This window comes from Diadema setosum, chromosome 17, assembly GCF_964275005.1.
Source record: "Diadema setosum chromosome 17, eeDiaSeto1, whole genome shotgun sequence".
Classification (NCBI taxonomy): domain Eukaryota; kingdom Metazoa; phylum Echinodermata; class Echinoidea; order Diadematoida; family Diadematidae; genus Diadema; species Diadema setosum.
In genome coordinates, this window is record NC_092701.1 from 27306769 (window position 1) to 27322719 (window position 15951).

The 15951-nt window shown below is 41.6% G+C and overlaps 1 protein-coding gene across 1 annotated transcript in view; it reads left to right on the forward strand.

The window, feature by feature from the left end:
• The window catches only part of LOC140240893 (uncharacterized), a 338767-nt gene that overhangs the window by 296951 nt on the left and 25865 nt on the right, over positions 1-15951 (forward strand). Inside the window, exons 9-12 of the mRNA XM_072320671.1 lie at positions 9688-9770; positions 10695-10749; positions 11366-11480; positions 13161-13323. Of these exons, the coding sequence (XP_072176772.1) occupies positions 9688-9770; positions 10695-10749; positions 11366-11480; positions 13161-13323 (416 nt within the window). The remainder of the gene's footprint in view (positions 1-9687; positions 9771-10694; positions 10750-11365; positions 11481-13160; positions 13324-15951) is intronic.

Genomic DNA, 15951 nt, shown 5'->3' on the forward strand with positions numbered 1-15951 from the left:
TGATGGGGGAGGAAGCCGACATTGAATTGATCGTTTCCTACGAGCTAACGAGAGTTGTTTTGGTTTGTGGGGTTGTTTTTTTTTCTTTCCCCTGCCCCATATGTTTCATGCAGCATAAAGCACCTAGTTTGATGCAATCAAGATTAATGTGATTAGGTGCTATGTACTAGTACCGCTTGATCTAGATTAGAATTCTTTCCAGCCTGCCGTCTAGGGTCTTACTGGAGGGGAAACAAAACTGTGCTGTAAGACGACCAGCATCTACAACCATAACATGCAAACACACTAACACTAACACTAACACTAACACTGCCCTACCCCCCTCCCCCCCCCCCCCCCCCCCCCCGCCCTCTTGTGCACAGCATGTTAGTAGAGCCAGAGAGGGGAAAGTGAAATTGTTCACAGTTTTGAAGGAAAAAAAAAAAAAAAAACATACCACCTCATCGAGTGCAGAAATATTTATTATTTTTACATAAGTAGGATTTACCCAGCAAGAACTGCAATATGATATAATGAGCATGCTGCCTCTTCGAGTATCGCAGCAACAACTCCAGAGTTCGCTGCACTATCTTAAATGTTGTTTTCCCCTGAGTTCTCAAATTGTGTTGTGGCAGCATGACTCATCATGCGAAGAAAAGAAATAAAGTATTAAAAAAAGATACCAAGAGAAAAATAGATAGAATGAAGATGAATCAGTATTGTCCAACCTTGAAAGACCAGAAAGAAGCTGAAAAACAAGGAAAACGAGACTGTAAAGGAGTGCATAAAAGGATGTGTGTTTGATGAGTGCTGACTAATAATAATACAGATATCAAATGTTGTTCATTTTAGCATTATGACAATACAATACTCCTTGGGTGTATGTAAAAATGCCCTGGTTTGTGTGTTTGTATTGGGTGAGCAAGTGAAACAAATTTGCCCAATCAGTCAGAAAAAGAGAAGAAACGTGGATATGAATACGTGGGACAGGGGAAGGACACGTGCGTGCGTGCGTGTGGGGCCCATGCTTCTGTTTATTTTGAGCGGTGTCACAAAAAGTGAGCCCAGAGTCCACACAGCTTGACACAGCAGCGACTAAAACAAACATGTCCTGTCAAAACATCGACGGCGATGTCGGAGGTTTGGGTGGACGCTGCGTCAGGCAGAAGCCAGTCACTTCTGACACATCAGTCTCATGCAGAGCTTAAAATATTGTCATGACCACTAGAAGAAATTCCCCCTGCTCTATAATTTGTGGAGCTTAACAAAATTATTGGGCAACTAGGTTTGCCATCCCGTAATTGCCTTACAACTGAGTTATAACCTGAAGTGCAATGTTATGAACTACAGAGGCATTAGACAGTAGCTAGATTGTGGCCCTTAGTACAAACACATAATTAAGTTTGCAGGAGTAGTTAAATGATTCGCTTTGTATGAAACAGATAAAATGAGAAATATTTTCTTCGTCATATTTTGGTCTTGTCTACGCCATAATGTTTTAAGTGCTGCATAATATTTCCTTTCTTCTAAACATGAGTAAAAAAACTCTTCTTTTTTTCCTGGGGATGCCATTTGTTAGAAACAAAAAACAAAAAACAAAACGACAAGAAACCTTTTCTAGTAAATTAAGATGCTCTAAAAGATCATACATCAAACAAAGACATATGTAGCCAAGAGAAGTGAGCAAAGGCAAAGCCAGGTTTTCCACATACTGTGTCCATTCACAGACAGACGCACTCCCAATGTCGCGCTGACCACAACGCGATGACTGTGAGAATGGGCATCCGATTCGGCCTCCTCATTCTGTTCTATTTTAGTCAGACAGTGAGCAGAAAGATTAACTCCAAGCCCTTGAAGATAATTACAGGAGATGAGAAAATGACCCCAAAGAGTGTTGAGCAGCGCAAACTTTCTTCTGCCGGTTACCGTCTTCGTTGTGCCATTTTTCGTCTGTTTGTCTTTTTCATTCGGTTTGGCTAATCGCGCCAGTCATAAATCAGTTTAAGTCAATACGGGCCGTGGGATGGCGGTAGATGACGAACACATAAGCACGGTGAAACGCTCTCGCGACAAAACAATGCGGCGATGATTACGGGTCGGTTAATGAGTCTTGGCTGTGCGAGGCTGGTATCCGCCCCACAGTCGGGTCCACGCCCCCCTTCCCCGGATAGTGGACCAATTTCCTACCCCTCTCGGGAGGGTTATGTCTCCGTGCCTGAAGCCTTTCCCCCTCTTATGCCTAATTGCCTCGGTAGCGGGGCTTGTTAGCTGCGTAATTACTCCCAGCCTGAAGAGCGTGAATTTGCGTCCTTTGACAATTTGTCTGCCTCTTTACATATAATTCTTTAAAAAACATGGGGTAGAGTGCATTGTGAAGCACTCTGCTAGTCCCGCCTGAGACAAAGACACTTATCCAAATAGAAATGGCTTCATTAAGGCAGTTTTCATTTGTAGATCCATGTCATAATGGTGCAGTAGAGCAGGATTCCCAGTGGGTATGTTATTTGTCAAGCAGCATGCTGGCAGTGGTTGTGTCATGATTTGCCGTAAGCCCCCCCAAACCCCCCCCCCCACCCTTATCGCTTTGTTGAATGCAGGTGGGTTTGTTTGTTTGTTTGTTTGTTTTTTTGGGGGGAGGATACCACAATCCTTTTTTTTTTTTTCTTACTTCTTTTCTATGGACATTTACGGTATTGTTTGCATCATGCAACCAGAGGCTTCACAGTGCAGGGTAGCGGAAGGAGTGCTAGAGTTTTTGTGTGCGATGTTGGAAGTTCAAGATGCACATGCAGATTCTTTCAATCTGATTACAGATGGTGCATTGCTGGAAAAGAAAAAAAGAAAAAAAATGGGATGCAGAATATAATATACCATGCCAGCAGCTTGGATGATAAGATTCACACCTCCTCATAGTCCTGCCCATAGATTCTGGTGGATGTTGTGGATCTTGAAGATGATCATGCCACGATCTCACAGAATTCTTGTTTCGATTCAGATTCATCAATGGAAGGGAGACAAATTTATGAATGAATTCTTTAAGTCCTCCTCCCTCAAAAAAGAAAAAAAAAGAGGAAAATTTATCACACCGAGTGCTATTAGAGATAGCTGCCTTTCTGCTTCCATGATGTAGAACGATTACTGGCTAGTGAAAATGAAACTAGGTTAGCATTTCACATTGTTCGAATAGCGCTGGAACCTTTCCTAGAACATGAAATCAGTTTGCAGGATTTTTTTTCACTCTCTATCTATCTATCAATCTGTCTATGTATCTGTCTGTCACTGTCTTTCTTTTTCTGTATGCTCATCATGCGTATATATGTGAACGCAGATCTACTATATGACCACTTCTGCAGTCTCCATGGCAACGAGATGATGTTGAAACAGGCCTCTTGAAAGACCAATGAGATGGATTCAGAATTTTCACTCATCAGTTCCTGTGTGAAAAAAAAAAAAAGAATAGAAAGAGGGGATAATGATCCACTCATTGGTGCTTCAATCAAGTGGAGTTGCGCGATACAAGTCAACTATGAAATCAAATGAATAGTGCATCCGACATGAAAATGTGTAAAACGTGAAATGATTGGTGTTTGACTGCTCTTAGGTTGAGGCGTACATGCATGAGTAATCATGATAATTGAAGGAGACTCTGGATTGGGTCTTCCTGGTCACCTGAGATGAGAGTGATCCCGGTCTTTTTTTTTTCTCTCTCTCTTTTTTTTTTTTTTTTTTTGGGGGGGGGGAGAGGATAGGGGGGCACACAGCTACCTCATATGGGTGCAGAACTTATGGCCTCTACCTGTGGAACTAGTGCATCACATCACTGCTTTATTCCGGGGAATGGTGGGGGTGGGGGTGGGGGGGTTGATGAGCGCTGACTGGGATTCACATGACGACCGAGATTGGCGGGCAGATGAAAAATTATGTCTGCTAATAGCGTCTCATTGGGTATGTCAGCAAGGGAAGATTGAAGATGGGAAGGAAAAAGAGAGAAGGGGGAGATGGGGGGGGGGGGTACGGAGAGAGAGAAAGGTGAGAGAAAATCAGAGTATGAGAGAGAAATACTTGGAGAAATAGATTCCCATGACGAGACTGATGTTTAGGAAGTATGTGAAGTAAGATGAGCAAAGGTGACAGGAGAGGCATTGATATGTAGGGCAGACATGTATGTATGTAGTATATGTATGTAGTATGTATGTATGTAGGCCTATGTATTTACAACATAGATAGATAGATAGATAGATAGATAGATAGATGGATGGATGGATGGGTAGTATTAGAGCAAGAGAGAGATAGGTAGATAGGTAGATAGAATATGAATTTGAATATTTTATACATGATATGTTTATATTCATGTTTGCTGTTGAACAGTTGAGAAAAGGTCTTATGGTAAAGATTTTAGTGTGATGTTCCTGGATAAGGTGACTACAGACAGACAGAGAGAGAGAGTCTGGGAAATTCCAGGATGCTGCCACTAAGACAATGATGTAAACACAAAAGTAGCATGTAGGATATGATTCTTAAATATATCATAGAGCCATCGAGAGTTTGAGGAGTGAATTTAAAAAGAAATGATACGGAAAAAGAAGTCTTTCAAAGATTGAATCACACTCGTGGCTCACTCATGGTGACTGTCATGTCAAAGAACCAATCGGGCTTTTCCTTTCCTTCTCTCCCCGTTCCATTCCACCCCCTTCTCCCCCCCCCCCCCACCACCCCCTTTTTTGTCTCTCGCATCAACCTGCATAATCAATTACCTGTCGTGCTGGATGTCTTTAATATTGGTTTGGAGAGGAAGTTGCAAACTCCATCATTGGGCATATCATCTCCTTTGGCAAGGGGGGTGCTGCTCTGGATTTTTTGGCAGGGGGTGAGGATGTCACCTGGTAATGAGGGTGCAGGGCCAGAAGGTCGTCCTGTCTGGCTGGAGACAGGTAGGGAGGGAGGGATGAGGTGGCATCGCCATGGTGCCCGGCTCCGCCCTCTTAGTCACTCATCTCCTGCGGGTTCGGGTTAGGGGAGGCATCCAAAACTCTCTTGGGGTAACATTTCTTTTAAAACATTATTTCCCTTCCACCACCATCACCACCACCCCCCTCCCATCCCCAGTCACCCATTCTTGCCAACATTGTATGCCAAATATATTGTCGCTCAAGTTTAAAGGTCGTATATCCCTTTTGCGAACATCAGCGAATGTTACATGGTTGAAGATTAATGTCTCCCAATATCATGTATGAAGTCCAGGATAATGCACCTCAGAATATTGAGAAAAAAAAACCCCCCAAAAACAACAACATGTGTTTGGGGTCCAAATAAATTCACTTGAAATACATAGGATTTGTTCCCTCTGTATCAGAAAGAAGTTTCCGGTTTGATTATTCTGAGGAAAGGTCTGAATAGCCTGCCATAACAACATAGCAGCCTATGAAAGGAATCTAATTTTGGGGTTTGCCAAAGGGACACAAAAATGTTGAATGTCATTTTATCAAGTTGTGGGTCACACAGTCAAAAGATATGTACCGGGTTCATTATTTTCCAACTTTTTTGATGTTTTATTCTCTGTAAAAGCATGCAAATATAAAATACGACAGCTTCATTACACTTTCAGGAGATGCAGGGTAGTAATATCAATGAATGGAAAGGCACATACTTGTGTCTGTTGTTCAGCTCAAGAGGTACAGGAGGATGATGTCACAGTTGGAATATGAATGAAGATGATCTGGAGTATTTTTTTAGAGCTGGTTCTTTAGAGGGTGCATGAAAAAGAAATATGAAAAAAAAAGTTCAAAGATATGTGATGCATATTTTCATGAAGTGTTTAGTTATTTGGTTATGTACAGACCAAAAGGCATCAATAGAGGTCAACATACATTTTGGTGGCAGGGATCCTTTAAGAGTCGGAAGATTGCCAAGATTTTTTGTTTCCGAGAATGTTGAAAGCGCTTGTGGGCTTTCTCAGCTTGCCAAAGCTGGCTCAAAGGAGAAAGAGGAAAAAAAAAAGAAAAAGAATATGAAAGGTGACATTGTGAATGCAACCTTAGAGGTAGTTGCTGGGGGATCTGAACAAGGTTGCCGTGATACAGATACAAGTAGAATTCTTGGATCAAGTAGGGAGTCTCTCTCTGCAATTTTATTCTCATAGTTGTAGGAAAGAGTTGGATAGTATTTCTTTATTTTTATTAATATTATTATGTGAGGGGATCAGTTGGTAGTGGTAGCACATTGAATATCATTTCTCTCATTCAGTTTAAGCGTTGATTGGAATTTATGGTAGTCTGCTATTCAGGATGTGTCTCTCTTCTATTTCTGGCTCTTAGTCTCGGATAAGTGGCGTCAAGTGCATGTTGATTCTAGGTGTAAGCTCTCATCCATGGTAGCCCCTGACAAGCAGTTCACCTGATTAAGATTTGATTTGTGAGGCGGAGCTCTGTGAACACAAGAGTTTTTCTTAGAATACAGCAATTTCTGTATATTTTTCAGTTATTATGACACAATTTGCCAGATGTCAGAACACACAGAGCCCGACTGAATCCCAATGATAGATTACCCCTAGCAAGTTACTGTGTGTCAACAATTAAGGTCATTTGATAGTTGCAAACACTGACTATGAAAATAAAAACAAAACCATCGTAAACATAAGTACAGAGTGCGTGCAGACATTGCTTGATTTGCTCATAGCATGTTTCCGCTGACTTGAATTCTCATGTTACACGGTCACACATAAAAGCCTCAATTTCTCATATGGGAATTGGGGTCAGATATGTCGTATGCATGTATGGTGATCAATTGAATAAGCAGAGGGTAAGCGTTGGAATGGGGGAAGGGTAGAAAATGTCCTCCTTCCTAAGCCACATATCCTAAAGTTTGCAGTTTTCTTACCAGTCCCCCTCCTTACCTCCACCCCCCCCCTCCCATCAGAGCCTTACCCCTGGCCCTTCCCCCTTCCTGCCCTCTTCCAGAGCTTCTCCTACCCCCTGCCATACTCTCCCTATTTCCAAGGGACCAAAACAGCCCAGGGTGGCGGCTGTACCAGCATGTTCACTAGATACCCTTAGAGTATTGCAAAGCAGAGAGGAAAGCATGCGTGTACTGACCTTGTCACTGCTGTTTGTTTATACTCTCCAGGTCACTTGTAAAATTTTTCTAACTTACATTTACTACCCCCTTTTTTTTTCTGTTCTTATCACAGGACAAGTTATGAATAATTGAGCAATTTTCATGTCATGATATGATTTCATGATGATAACCTGAAGAAAGTGTTGATCAACCCTCTGCGTGCTTTGAGTGATGATTGGCACAGAAAACCCCATAGCATTGTACACACTGTCTAGAGTCCCTGGCACAGAAAGGGGGTAAAGGGAGGAGGGGGGGGGGAGGACAGGTGAAAGTAAGAGGAGGTAGTCTGTCGTGGCAGAACTGTAGATTTGGGATCAGAGTTGAACCTAGAGTCTGAAAGAAGGCCCCGGAAAAATGAATGATCCCAAACCACATTTGAGTTTCTGGTATTTGAACCAGCCCTTCGTTACCTGTCAGTTTCTAATGCAGTAGCACAAAGTACCGTAAAAATGATACCACATGATATTAAGTTCTGAGACATGAGATAGGGGTATTTTGACAAATAAGTTATGAAGATGTAAGGCAGAAATGAAGATATCTTCACTACTGTGTTATATTAGCTGCAAGACCCTGAATCTTGAAAGCTTTTTGCATGCATGACTTATGTACTCTTGTTTTGCTGCCGGAGTTATTGCTGTAACAAGTGACAAATTGTTGTCCAGTCACTGATTAAAACTATGGATCTCTTGCTCAATTGCTTGAGACAGATTTGGATCCTACGGAAGCAGAGAGCCGATTTTGTTTGCTCGCTCGATTGGAAGTTCTGTAGAGCTGGACTGTTTACACTGCCCTTTTGGAGATTTTGTATTTTCTTTTGAAGCTCAAGCTGAGGAAATCTGGCATTGTTGGGAGATTAGTCCCTCAGACTTCATGCTGCTGATCAGATTTTCGGCTCGGGCTTTTGATGTGGGAGAGTTCTTTTGGCAGGGCAAAGAAGATTACAATGTTTTCCTCCCAGCTGCCGTAATGTCTCTCCATTTTTGTAGAGGCAGTGTATCGTAAGTTTTTGCTGACCGGCAAAGAATTCTTGAGGCCATCACACTGCAAAGTCTAAGTCCGTTACAATGTGCAATTACCTGTGTGTACCACAGCTTGATTTATGTGTAATGTTTCTCTCTAGGACAAATTTCAGACACTTACGTTGTACACTCACATTCGTTTTCGGTTGCAGTAGCTGTGCTTGTGCTGGCAAGCACAAACAACAGTGCTGTAATGCTGATGCAATAAAACAGGATTTTCTTCATTTTCCCCCTACTCGCAATATATCCAATCTCAAGCTGCATATGTGTTATTTGAGACACAGTAGTGACGATAGATTTTCACCGTGGCTAAGCCGTTATCGCTGAGTACGATGAAATGCTCACTCGTTTGAAGCATCCGTATTGTTTCGCTGGATCATGTAGCTGAGAACAGAGCTCACAAACTTACAAAAATACATTGTATGTTATGTAGACCATCTACTAGCATGTCAGAAACAGCCATCATAAATGTTGGTTTGTGGGACAGAACATTGATGTATTAAATAGATTCGATTCATTCAGTTCAAAATTAGGCAATGGGAATTTGTATGTCTTGCTTGTCAGACAACAGAAAGAAGGGACATATTTTGCAATCAAATGATTCAAAGCTTGATATGATGGAGTACTGATGATTTTCTCTCTGTGGTTGTGTAATCATTGACCCCAATATGTTTCTGTAATCTTTGCCTTTTTGTATGAATCAATTTGATGGTTGTGAAGTGATGTTGTCATCACTGTAGAGTCATCTGATTTGAATAAGTGCGATTCAGTACCAATATCACTGTTTTGGAATTTTAGAATTCATGACCCTCTTAAATGTGATTTTAAAGGGAAGGTAAACCCAAAGAGCAATGTGGATTGAGTGAAAGCAGCGACATTAGTAGAACACATCAGTGAAAGTTTGAAGAAAATCGGACAATCGATGCAAAAGTTATGAATTTTTAAAGTTTTGGTGTTGGAACCGCTGGATGAGGAGACTACTAGAGGATATGACGTATGAGTGGACAACAATACAAAGAAAATATAAAGGATATTCAACAAAAATTCACTTTTCTGGAATTATGAAAGAGCAGTGGACCAACCGCTTTCAGAAAGCAGGGGGAATAATTGCTACCCTTAACATATGTCAATATCAAGTTGATGGAATTTGTAATTTTCATGAAAAATTGATTTTTGTAGTATTTTCTTTATATTTTCTTTATATTGTAGTCCACTCATACGTCATAACCTCTAGTAGTCTCCTCATCCAGCGGTTCCAACACCAAAACTTTAAAAATTCATAACTTTTGCATCGATTGTCCGATTTTCTTCAAACTTTCACTGATGTGTTCTACTAATGTTGCTGCTTTCACTCAATCCACATTAATCTTGGGGTTTATCTTCCCTTTAATGAATCTTCTACTGTTCTATTTGTTGAACCACACTCTCCTATTGCAAGTCAACTTGATCTTTGATTGTAACATGTATTATGCCTTTAAGGGTTCTTTTTGTTCTATTATTTCCTGTAAATGTGAAAGTAGTATGAAAACTTCACTGAGTTTTTCGTCTTCATTTCTGTTTTCGTTTCCTTGTACAGATGCTTGCCAGCCGTGGAAGCCATCAATGTACATGTATATAAAGAAATCGAGAAGAAGAAGAGGAGAGACAAGAATTATATAGGTGAGTCTCGCGAAAGCTGGGGAGGGAAATGTCGCGCGAAGAAAGTGAAACCTCTCATTTGACATGACAATTAAGTTTGTATCTCACCCCACGGGAGGCTTAAAGGTAGGGGATACCTTTTACAGACCTCCCAAATGAAATGCAGCAAAACATTAGATATGAACCTCAGGGGACTTGTTTAGGCCACTGCTGAGAAGTTTGGAAGTCAACAGTTATCTACAATTTGAATAATGCACAAAACTCAACTACTCAGTAGTTCTGTGTGTCAGCCACACTTAAGCCTTTTTGTTGCAGTCTTCTGTATTTTTTATATATAAACACAAATCTAAAAGTATAAGAGCTGATGTAATAACATATAGAGTGTGTGGCAAGAATGTATATAGAAATGTTTGTAAGTTTTGATGAACTTTCTTCACCAAATATACATGATGGACACACATGCAGTGCATGGGTCTGCAAAGGTAGCCTAGTAGTGTACTGGAATTTACGGTGAGCCCCGAAAAAAATTCAATTCAAAATCTAACGGTCAATAAAAATGTACTAAATGTTACCTTCCACTTTCAATACTTTATGGGAGTTTCTGAAATGATACTCTCTTCAACATACCACTGTATTTATACAACTCTTCATTTGAGGCATGCAAATGGGATTCCCTACCTTTAAAGTGGCAGCTAGTCTTTCAGTTGGTATCCTAAGTCTGTCCCTGCTTTGTTTTGGTCATACATATTTTTCGTATTTGAATGATGTGATGGTGTTGCCCAGTGTTGCGATAAGACACCGCAGACCCTTGATGGAATTATATTAGTGATAATTGAAAGCAATTACCTTTTGATATATTCATGGCATGTATGTTATCTCAAAAGAGATGAGGGATTTTATTTTGTTGAAGATTACAGTTGCATCTTCTTTTTGATTGTTTCACAGGTGTCGTGGCAATCCCAGTCAACAAAGTCAACAGTAAAACAACTGTTGAGAGTTGGTGAGTAATTTTCTTTTGTTTTCCACCCCCCTCCCCCTTTTGTGTTTCTCGTCAGTTAACGGAGTAAACTTTTCCCATGTCACAATCGAAGCAAGGACTGATTTGCAATCTTGGTGAACATTCATTGATGAGTTTCTCGTGACTGTCGTATACATGAATGTGTCGAGCTGACATCTCTAGAGTATGCATGTAACTTTTCTGCTCAGTTGTTACAAGCTGCCAAAGTTTTCTTTTTTTTTTCTCTCTCTCATTTTCTCTTTCTCCGTCCTCCATTCTTTAACCTCTGTAACATTGGTCACTATGTTATGTAAGCTTCTCTCCTGCTTTCAGGCTTTTAACCTTTACCTTTAAAAAAGAAAAAATGTGTATAAAAATGCTGAAACTCTGCAATGCTAGCAATTATGCTTAGCTGAAAACAAACACTAAGATTGTGTGATTCACTGAAAAATTGTATTTAGTTCAGTATTGTTTTAATGTATTTTATTATTGGTTTGTTATGAATTTGTCAGTGTCGTCATTCACTTTGTGCCCCTCTTTGATTCCCACTGGGGTTCGCTCTCCTTTTTTTTTTTTTTATGCATTCTCTCCCTCTCCCCCCTCTTCCCGACAAACCCAGGTACCCAATTTCCAGTGCCATCAACTTCAGGGGAGACACGCCTTCCGTTAGGATCAAAGCTCGCTACCAAAACGTCACCATTCTACCTATCAGCCAGTACTCCGAGTTAGCACAGGTAAAGAGCGCTGCCCCCTGCACGCTGTGGCAATGAGCTGTCTCATCGCCCCCCTTCCTTCCTTCCTTCCATGACATCATTTGTAATGTGTCGGACTAGTCTGTAAGACCCACCAGGAAGTAGCAACTCATTAGTGGTAATTGTCCCCAAAACTATTACCTCCTGACTAATTTAAAAAGTGAGCACTAATAACCACAGGACAGTTATCCCCATTAATAATTGCCACTGGGATAGTCAGTGTGACAGCTTTTCCCTCCAGGACAATTATAACCAGAGTTGATACTGGAGGACAGTAATCGCCAAGACTATCACCGACTAGATCATCTGGAAAACGCTGTCTGGGACATAGTCTTCATAAAATCATTATTAACCGTTTGGACTTGGCATTGTACTGCTCATTAATGTAAAGAACGTAGTGAAAATCATTGTATAGCTACACATATACGAAGATGTGTGACTTGGGAAAAATGTATTCTTCCCTTGAAGGAATGGACAAATGCATCACAAAGTTGGACTCACCATAACCTGTGAGCCATGACAAGTACTGATATGAAATTGGTTTCCTATGATGGTGCGGCATCGATGTTAATTTGAATAAACCCCCCACTGGCATTATTTCCACTTGAAATATCAGTAATTTCCTCTCAGAGACGGTACTAGTACACTAAGAATGAAGTCATAACCATGTAAACAAAGGATAGCCTGTTGTCTGGGATTGTTTTGGGGGCGAATTGGAAAAATACACTGAGTCTGTCTGCTATTATTATTAATTGGAGGGGGGGACACCCGTGGATATGTGTTTAGCCTATAGATGTTGAAAAGTCAGTCGATAAGGTCATATTTTGAAAGGCTTGGCGCGTCTTACAGCATGGCTTTAATTTGATATGAGCACACTTCCCCCCCACGCGCATTGTTCTACGTGTTTGGCGGTACGATCGAATGATCGAATTCCGCGGGGAGAGCGTCTGAGGATTTACCCTGGACCTGTTCGGAAGTTTAGCAGGGCTTCCTCCTTTCTTCTCCAGTGTCACCCTGAACTCCCCAGGAAGAATTCAGGCTTTAGGCGCAGACATACACTTCCTCCACTGTACGCTCACATCTCTCATCTCTTCTCTCTCTCTTTCTCTGTATATATATCTCTTTTAATATCTGTTCCCTTCTCTCTCTCTATGTCTTCCTTTCTCGCCCTTCTCTCTAACTTTCTTTTCTTTTCTTTTGAATCTCATCATTGCTATTCTCTCTTTCCTTTTATTACTTGTTTTACCTTCACTGCTTCCATCATAGTTATATGTATATGTTTCTGTCTCCCCCCCCCCCCATCTTTCCCTATCGTATGTTTCAGATCTTGAAGACAGGGTTGTAGAAGTAATGAAAGATCCAGATTTGACTTAGATTATGGAGGCTCAGAGATACCCCTTGCAAATCAAAAACTTGGTCAAGTTGAAGAAAAATTCAACCCCGAATTGTTTATGTGTTGAGCATAACATCTGCCAGGCACCTGTTTTATACTACATTTTGTGTCATCTTCTGTTCTCATGTTGTTGTTTTTCGTATCCATCAGTCATCTAGGCATCCTCTCCCTCCCCCACCCCCTCTACCCCCCCCCCCCCATCCACCTTTGAGAGTATCACATTGATGTCTAAATTTCCGCTTCATCCATTCTTTGACCCTCCTCTGCAGTACTTGAAGGAAAACTCAGTGACGCTCTGCCATCGGCTGGAGCAAGACATCGGGGTGAAGACCAAAGAGGAGGTCGCGACCTCGCTGATGAAGGTCCTCCACTGCCTCGGGACGGCCCACGACTTCCTAACGGAGATGGTGATGAAGGAGACGGAGAGTATAAGTGAGTGTTGCCATGCCAACGCATCCCTGGAAGAAAGAGAGACGGGGGAGAGGGAGGGGTGCAAATTTGAGGGTGTGGTCAAGTGACTTGGTAGCATGATAATTCTGGAGGAGGAAGAGCATCAGGGAGTAGGATTGTATCGCATCATCGAGAGGATAGAGAGGGGGAGTGAAGAGCAAGGAGCAAGGTTTCGGTCAATCCTGTGAAAAAGATGTGGAACTTTAATAGGCAGTATTCAGTGAGTGGCATCAGTGGGAGGGATTAGGGCAGTGTTTTTTCGGGCGTGGTCACATACTTACTACCAAGCAAGGTGGTGATGAAATGAGAGAGGAGGATGGAGCTCATCAGTGAGTACGTGGAGGAATTCATCCCTGGGAGCTGTTTGAAAAGAAAATATTTTGGCACATTTTTCTTTTCCACAAAAAGCATGTCATTTTTTTCCTAGACCTGATGCTGTTTTGAGAGTTTTGAGGGGAGGAGGGGAGGGGGAGTTGTACCAATTCCTGGGTGAATGGACAGAATGTGGACTCCTCAGAGTTAGATGATGGGATTCTTTATTGTGTAGATGTGCTTTTTCATGAAGATGAACTACAATCCCTGCCTGAATGCAAAGACATTGCCCCACCCCACCCCACCCCCAAAAAGTATCCTCTGTTTATACCTTGGTGGATGATATGACTGCCGTCTTTTGGCCTCCATCAGCTTTTTGCAGAAGAAGGTGTGGTTGAGATGCTGAACATGAACTTAGTGTTGAACTCTTGAGTGCAGATCTTAACCAACTTGTAGAAGAAACAATGCGCAAAATAAACTGGGGATGAGGATGGGTGATACAGAGACAGACATACAGACAGACAGATAGACAAAGGGAGAGACGGACGGACGGAAAGGAGCGAGACCAATCGGAGATAATTCACTTCGAGATTGAGTCAGCGCCGTTCAGCCGGCTCAATTTACCCCTCCGAAAAAATTTGTCGGATTGATACTGTCACATCCGATAGCTCCGAGCCTCAATCTTTCTTACTCCTTAAATGTCAAGGTTTGTGTGGGGGGGGGGGGGGGATGTTCAGTCCCTTCCAAGAAAGGAAAACAGAGTCTTACGTATTTTGATATTTTGCTGTGGGGAGACATAAGGGGAAGAAACACATTGACATAAATGCATCAGTAATCCCATCGTCCCAAACCCACTATTCTGTCTATATCCTTTTGGTGAAACCGGAAGCAAGGAAGAGGGGGGATATCGGGAATTACTTCTAATTTTCATGCCGAGTGCATGAATGTTTTTTTCAAACTGACAAAACATGACACTGAAAAAGTTAGCTGGTAGGTTGGTGAAGGGGAATTTTCGTCGGACCAGATTAGATCATGGCAGATCGCATTACGTTTCGCACAAATAGAGTCGGGAGTAAGTGGCAGACATTGAAGGTAAGCGCGTGTTCATCTCGAATGACTACCAGCAAATATGCCCTATGCGCCATAATACCGTGTTATGTGCCTCTGTGTTGCAAAGAGGAAATTTTGCAGAACAGAACATAAAGAGGATTGAAGACAAGAAAAACCTTCAGATAAATTAAATAATGTCAAATTTTCTGAGGAAGTTCGCAAAGGTCAGTCTGGGTCATCAGACTTCACCACTTGAAAAGGTTAAGTCTGCTGGCTGAAAGTCATTCCGTAATCTATGAAGCATTAGCTTTTTAGAAGGGATATCCCAACAAGCATTAGCCCTGGCTTCCACAGAGGGAGTGAAATTCTGCAAAGATCATTTCACACTGTGATATGAATCGAATCTACTAACTGCTGGGCTACCTCTATGCACATGTTTGGGCCATTTCACGTGGCCAGGGTATACTTGTACTTCGTGTGGGTTACCACAACGAATATAAGAGCACCTGAAATTGAGCAGGGGTGTGGAAGCGGGACCCTGTTTGGGTCTGTTGATATCCTGTGTACCAGGCAAAAAGGAGAGATACAATGCTCTCAAGGCCTTTACTGGTTAACCTACTCAAACATCCTGGCATTTTATACTCTGATGTGCATGATTTAAAGGGATAATAGTTCATGTAGGATTTGACACTTTTAACGTATGTAAAATACACTGATTTTCTGGCAGGTAGGTTGATTGATTATTATGACCAAAAAAAAAAGTCAAGGACATTTTACAGGCATTCATTTCAAAACTACAGAAGTAGTGATCCCTGCTCAGATAGTGCTATTGATACCGAAAGCATCTAGTTAATCATTTACTAAGAATGAGCTGCCAGGTTAATTAAGGTTGGAAAATGATTGAGCAATATGAGAAGTCCCACACAAACAGTCGGCCATTATTTTCTGTGCCCTATACTTCAAGAGTTACGACACAGGGAAATTGTAGAATGTCTTGTAGTGAAGAAGGCAGCGTGTCTCATCAACTCTTAAACTCTGTACTTACCACCAGCTATGTGCATGTACACAATGTCAGTGATATTTTCAGATGTTGTGGGTGTTTGAGGGTTAATCTATGGGGACAGTCTCATTTGTGCTTGGGGGGGGGGGGAGATATGTGGTCTGTCTCTTAGGTTGGTTTGTTTACATCTCAGTGACCCATGAGGTGTCGGAAGACTCGGCTGTGGAGTGAGTTGAGAGGAAATTGTC